The sequence below is a fragment of the Sinohyriopsis cumingii genome, chromosome 3 (assembly GCF_028554795.1).
Source record: "Sinohyriopsis cumingii isolate HCF-2022 chromosome 3, ASM2855479v2, whole genome shotgun sequence".
In the NCBI taxonomy this organism is placed as follows: domain Eukaryota; kingdom Metazoa; phylum Mollusca; class Bivalvia; order Unionida; family Unionidae; genus Sinohyriopsis; species Sinohyriopsis cumingii.
Window position 1 is genome coordinate 15809384 of NC_142963.1, and position 6897 is coordinate 15816280.

The 6897-nt window shown below is 34.0% G+C and overlaps 1 protein-coding gene across 1 annotated transcript; it reads left to right on the forward strand.

The window, feature by feature from the left end:
- Positions 1 to 1688: 1688 nt before the first annotated feature.
- LOC149802484 (putative ATP-dependent DNA helicase Q1) lies at positions 1689 to 5997 on the forward strand. Its single transcript, XM_089951521.1, has 4 exons — positions 1689 to 1804; positions 4613 to 4644; positions 4845 to 4878; positions 5454 to 5997. The coding sequence occupies exons 1-4, from the start codon at positions 1689 to 1691 to the stop codon at positions 5995 to 5997; spliced, it is 726 nt and encodes a 241-aa protein (XP_089807647.1).
- Positions 5998 to 6897: the final 900 nt, after the last annotated feature.

The following is a 6897-nucleotide window of genomic DNA, read 5'->3' on the forward strand; positions in this document are numbered from 1 at the left end:
GTTACTTATAACATGATTAGTATGATGAACTTTATTAATACATACATACATATATACATACATACATGTTAACAAATAACATTACTTATAACATGATTAGTATGATGAACTTTATTAACAAAATTTACAATGGTATTTGTGAATACATACATACATACATACATACATCATTGACATGTGAGTTAGCGATAATTTTATTTCTTTTGTCAAATTTGTGTGATAATTTGTTTATGTGCGAGATGTATATATCTGTGTTATTTATTCTTGCTAATGAGCGGAAATTCTGATAAACTCTGTGATATGTCCCAGGGATTTCTCATAAGAGTTCCTCGTCCTTCAGTACTCTGACAAAACTTTCAATATCCTTTCTTCGTGAAAACTTTCATTTTCCTGTCTGGAAACTTTCCAATTCGGAGACTGTTGTTGAGTATATTTTGTCTAGAGCATGGCCAACCCCACCAGCCAACTTGCTATGCCTGTCCAAAGTGGCGTCACTCAGCTGATGACCGGCCGATCGTAAGCTTTCTATAAAGATAATAAAAAGTCATCATTAATATTTTAACCTCCAAAATTAACATTATGTGGTAGTTTTCAAATTAATGAACACATAATATACTAGACACCAAGAACATCATGTTAAAGTCGTATTTCCACGAATTACAAAATAATTCATATACTAAGACTTCATATATTTATAAAACACAATTAATAATAATTCCGTTATCAAATGATTTACCTTTGAACTCCTTGTTTAAAAGTTCATTGACTAGGTCAACATCATCATTGTTCCCGGCACCTCCTCGAAGATTAACTGTTCTGTTCCACATCAAGTCTTGCTGCATTCTCTCTGATACGCACCCAGATAAGTCTGCAAGAATTTAATTTGCTTTGTTACTTAGGACTGTTTATTCGTTGTTTAACTGATTCTTATACACATTTACTGTTACTGTCCCACAAATGAAATAAAGATGTTATATACTACCTGAGAATGATCACACTAAATTAAAACTATTTTCTTCAGAATATTTTATATATGCATCTGATGATTCTGATATAGTCCTAATGGGTATTCAGCTGTCACTTCCTTGATGTTCCAAAATTATATTAAATATAGGTGACTTGTTTTTAAATAAATGAACCGATAGAATCTTTACTGCGGAACTTTTGTAACATCCAATTAAACACTTGTCATAACTTTTATAATTTATTTTGACATTACTTTTTAATATTTTTTTGTACAGTAACCCTAAAGCAAACACTAAGTACCACAAAGAAAAAAGGATCCAAAAAAATATAATGCAAGAATTTTTTAAAATTACTTTATGAACAAGTAAGCATTTAGTGCATTTTTCTTGTATGTGTTTTATCATAGATAACCATTTTGTTCTTTATAGTCGCTGGGATAATGAACTAATATAGAATAACTACAGCAATAAAAGGCTTCAGTGTAGGTTGTTCCTTCATATATGTTAGATGGAGTTAGCTTTACCTAATTAACATATAAATACCTTAATGCTCTGAAACAAATATAACATGACTTACTTGTAATTAGATTGTGCCCCAGGATAAAGTATTTTCTGTGGTTATTGTTGTGGAATTTGACCATGTATTGCTTCCAAAAGGACACCATTGATGGGCCATCATTTTCTCTGATAGCATCTCTTCTTACTTTATCTTCCATCCCTCTGATGAGAATTGTCTTTGTATACTCGAATTTTCGGTCGACAGCCTTTTCACTTACAGAGTCCTTCTTGCTCTTTCCTTTCTTAGATTTCCTTCTTGATATCCTTTTGCAATTTTCAGAGCAAAACCATTCTTCGTCTGGAAATGAAAACACACGTATCTTACATAAAAATGAGAATATGAACAAAAATTCTAAGTACGTCAATATGATCATTATTATAAAGTAACAGTTGGGGTAAGATTTTAGATAATGCCATATTCTTTCTATTGATAAAGTTCCATGAGATGAACATTAATGAAGAGATACATTATGTTATTACCACTATCTGGAAGCTCTTTAATCCCTTTGCATGAAACATGAAACCACTGATGGTCACATTGCTAATTGGAACATTCGACCATTGGTTCTTCTTTGACCGACTGGCACACACAATAAATCTTCTCCTCTACAGTTTTCCTGCATGTGTCACCGCACACCCACTCATCTGGCAGATTGTCTTCCTCTAGGTTAAAACAATATAGATGGAAAAAGGAGCCTCTAGGGCAGGATCTATTCAGGCATTGTATCATCGGTTCATCTTCTCCCAGATCTGGAAATAATATATCTTCATATTTAACCATAAACCAAACTCAAGAAAATATTGAACGAGCGTAAAACATATGGTCATGTAATGTCCCCAATTTTAAATCAATTTAAGTTTCATCTTAAGATCCAAAATGTTAGTTCATTAGCTCAAACAAAATCTACTTACCCTCTTTACGTATGCAGTATTGGGAACTATCTCGCCCAGTCTCTTGAGCTGTGATCTGCTCCAAACATTCTGGTATTGGTTCCCAAAATATGTCCACCACTTTCTTGCATATTTCTTTAAGATATGATGTTTTGTCCTCATTATCCCAGTCATCCATGTCATCGTGAAGATTGTCCAACCCTAAAACCTGCATCGCTGCCAGCACTAAATACCCACCTATCACGAAGTTGAGGAACTCACTAGCATAATTGAAACAGGATCCCACGTGTTTCGAAACGGAACAATGGTTAAAAACATTTTTTAAATGAAACAACGTTCTTTTGTCAGCTGCACTCTTCCCATCAAAGAGCATGTCCATTGTGTCCTAGTTGATAGAGAATGAGAGAGTGTGTATATATACATATATATATATATATATATATATATATATATATATATATATATATATATATAATAATAATAATAATAATAATAATAATAATTGTGTGTGTGTCTGTGTGCTTTAATCCACGATGGTACTACATAAACTTAAGCATCCACGTTTATCGGTTTTGAGTTTGTCAGGAGATATTGTATTGAATAATGTGTGCTATAGGTGTGTGTTGGTATATTGTTCTGTATTTGCTATAAACCTTTTGTGTTTGTGTTTGGACTGGCTGCATGTTTCTAATCGTAATAGTTATACTCTGCTCTTCCCCAACCTCGATTTATATTGGTGTTTAATTGTCTTGGTTAATAATTAAATATATTATATATATATATATATATATATATATATATATATATATATATATACAGGCCGTACTGTATGTTTGCTATAGTAGCCACTTTAAATTAAAATTTCTTTCCCGCATCTCATCATTGCATCAGTAATATAGTTTATAATTTCATCATAGAGTTTCTTATCAATAATATTATTAATATATAAAATATTTCTCCATTTCGTCTACACTGTCTCCCATTGTATCATTGGGTTTGTGATTTCTACCCCAAATTGAGTTTTCTTATGAAACTCCTGCATTATGATTGTGTATATCATCCCATCTTTCTTTTCCGTCCATATTTTGTTCTTATATCTGCATCTCATAATGATATCTTTTCTATGGTTCAAATTTCTTGGTGGCTCTATGAGTTTGGTCAGTTTGTTGCTTTTGTAGATTTCTGCTAGAGTACTTAACATATATCGGTAAAAATAAATGTATAACGCTGTGCATGCATATTTTTTCCCTTTATTCATATTTCTTATCCTATTTAAGACAATATTAGTTTTCCTATACTGGAGTAGAGGGTAGCCCAAACCTCCCACCAATTTTGATCTCTCTCTCTATCTCTCTCTGCGTTGACTTAACAGACCCGAGTGCTCTTTAATACCTCTTCTTTTAATTACCTTGGGAATAAAATGAATGACAATGATGCAACAATATAATCTTGAGTATACAATTGTTATTCCGTAGAGAACAAAGGAAATCATCTGTTGCTATTATCCAACTATCAAAATTATACATAAAAGGGTGGAGTGTGTATTACAAGGTGTATGCGAAGTGTTCTCCAGCTATTAAACAGATTAACGCTTCCTGTCGTGCAGTGCGGCGACAGGAGATCAAAGGAACTGTTTCCACCCTTTTATACCTAATTTTGGGCGAGGGGAAAAGAAATACAATTACCTGTATATGTCCTCTTTAATACTCGGCCACTCGTACATAGCCGAATGGCCGCACACGAGCATAATCCAAATTAAGTAAGTCGTACTGGATTGTTTTGGGCATCATTGCCTGACGTCGCCTCCACCCTCCACTCAACCCCACCCCAACGCTACTAAAGTAAAGTACAAAAAAAACCCCAAAAATTAAAATAACTAAATAAGAATATCCTTGCTACATCTAACATCGATTATAATCTCATTATGTGATCTGAGTGGAGCCAAATAAAACGTAAGATGTTTGATAAACTTGTTACACTAACATTTAAACCTGAGAAACATTTAGTAGTCATGCGCAGGAGAAACTTTTCAGGCATTTTGTAATCATTCTTTATTACGACAAATAGTAATATAAATAGTTTGTAAAACTCCTAATAACAATAATAATTTTGCAGGCCTAACATTTTCCTAGACATTGCTTTTGCATACTGTGAAGAAGAATTCAAGTGGTTTCTTCATCACGTCAAAAAGAGACGAGGCTATCAGTCAAAAAGACAATTATTTATTGCAGTTACATATATATATATATATATATATATATATATATATATAATACCACCAACACAAATGCGACAGGAAATATATATTAGTAGAAGTAGTAGTAGTAGTAGTAGTGGTGTTGTTGTTGTTGTTGTTGATGATGTTGTTGTTGCTGTCGTAGTAGTAGCAAATTTCTTTCTTTTCATAATTAATCATTGTCTTTTTCATAGACATAGTAGTCGCAGTAGTATGCTTTAGGAGCACGTATTACCACACGTTTGTCAGTAACTCAGTCTGATATATTCAGCAAGTTTTGATATGTTGTTCCTAAAAATGTCTCTTTGTTTGTGTATTTCCTGGCTGTCTCTGTCACCATTGTGTGTGTGTGTGTGTGTGTGTGTGTGCTTTAACGGCCCTTTAAAAACATCAATAACTATTTCATGCTGAGGGAGCGAAGTGTCTTTCACAATGACACATTGAGGCAGTCGACCCGTGCTGGTCTGCTATATTGAATTAGCTACCCTTGAATTACGAGTCTGACCCTCTAACAACTGAGATACCACGGTTCTGGTCAAATACACAACAATGACAATGTGTGTGTGTGTGTGTGTGTGTGTGTGTGTGTATGCTCGCCTTGTTTCGCGAGGAATTAAAATATGAAGGAGAAAGTTTATATTTGCAGTCAAAACAGGAGATGGGGAAGTGATTCGGATGTACATGGTCTGATACCAGCAGTGCGGGGGAATATTTCATATGAAAAGGATCGTTATTATTATTATTATTATTTTATTTCAGAACATACAGTGCTGTATTTAGTGTTTGGTCATGGTTGGTTGAAGAAATGGGAGACCAAGTATACAGAGGCGAAAAATCAGCAAAGACACGTTGATTGAAATGTATCATTCCTCGACGGATAAAGAGACACAGGACAGAATTATCAAGGAATTTCGAAGACCCGAAAGCATAATTCGCTGTCTCGTTGCTACGGTAGCATTCGGAATGGGGATCCAAATCAGCGATGTAGATACCTTTATTCTTTGGGGATGCCCAAAGAGCATTCTGAGCTATTGGCAAGAGATTGGGAGATGTGCCAGAGATGGGAGAAAAGGTTATGCTTGTCTCCTACCTTGCAGGACAAGCATGATGAAGACAACTACAAATGAAAACATGACAGAAGTTGCGAAAAATCGCCAAGTCTGTTTAAGAAGAAAAATTCTTGAGGCATTGTGGATCCCCGAAATGGATAAACTTCCCCCTGGCCTAAAAGAATGTTCCGCGGGAAGTTGCAATATATGCTCTTGCGGCAAATGTAATTGTTGTGTAAATTGTTGCAACACTTGTCAATGCAGTGGTCAGAAGGGAAGAAGAAACTATTGTTTTTGATTAAAATATAACAGTATCCATATGTTACAAGTTATGGTGTAAAATTATTACAGACGTATATATGTATGTATGCATGTATGTTTGTATTCATAAATACCATTGTAAATGTTATTAATAAAGTTCATCATACTAATCATGTTATAAGCAATGTTAAGTATTAACATGTATGTAAGTATGTATGTATGTATGTATTCATTAATACCATTGCAAATGTTATTAATAATGTTCATCATAATAATCATGTTCTTCTTATAAGTAACGTAAAGTATTAATATGTAGATATGTATGTATGTCATAAAATCCATTTATACCATTGTAAATGTTATTAAATATGATTGAAAATACTACCACTAGTAATAATAATAAATTAATATTATTATTATTATTATTGTGTAGCATATTTTCACATCTGAAAACAGTTTGTGCTCTTTTTACAATTTATTTATCATTCACTCTATCTCATATTTCTGACATGACGTCTCTCTCTGTGTCTCTCTCCTAAATTTCTGCCGTAACGACACAGCTCCCACCCAAGCATCAGTAAATTCCCAGTGATCTATGCCTCGCTAGACGGTTTTCACGCGTTACTCTTGCCTTGTGGTGATGATGCTTTACACGCATGCGTGGGCAATTCAAATCTGAGGTCAACAGCCGATGAAATACACAGGTGTTCTGTTCTGACAGGGATTTATGCTAAAAAAGTGTCTGTTCTAAAGGATTTAACGCTGTGGATCATTAGAAGAGGGATTATACTTACCGTCTGGATACAAAGGTTAGTCTAAATACATTTATTAATTAATAGCGCGCGGTCCGATCATCCGAAAATACATCTGCATAAGGTTTCAGCACGAGTAGTGCATAATAACGTTGGTCTCCGCCGCCAGTCAAACGAAAAAAAAA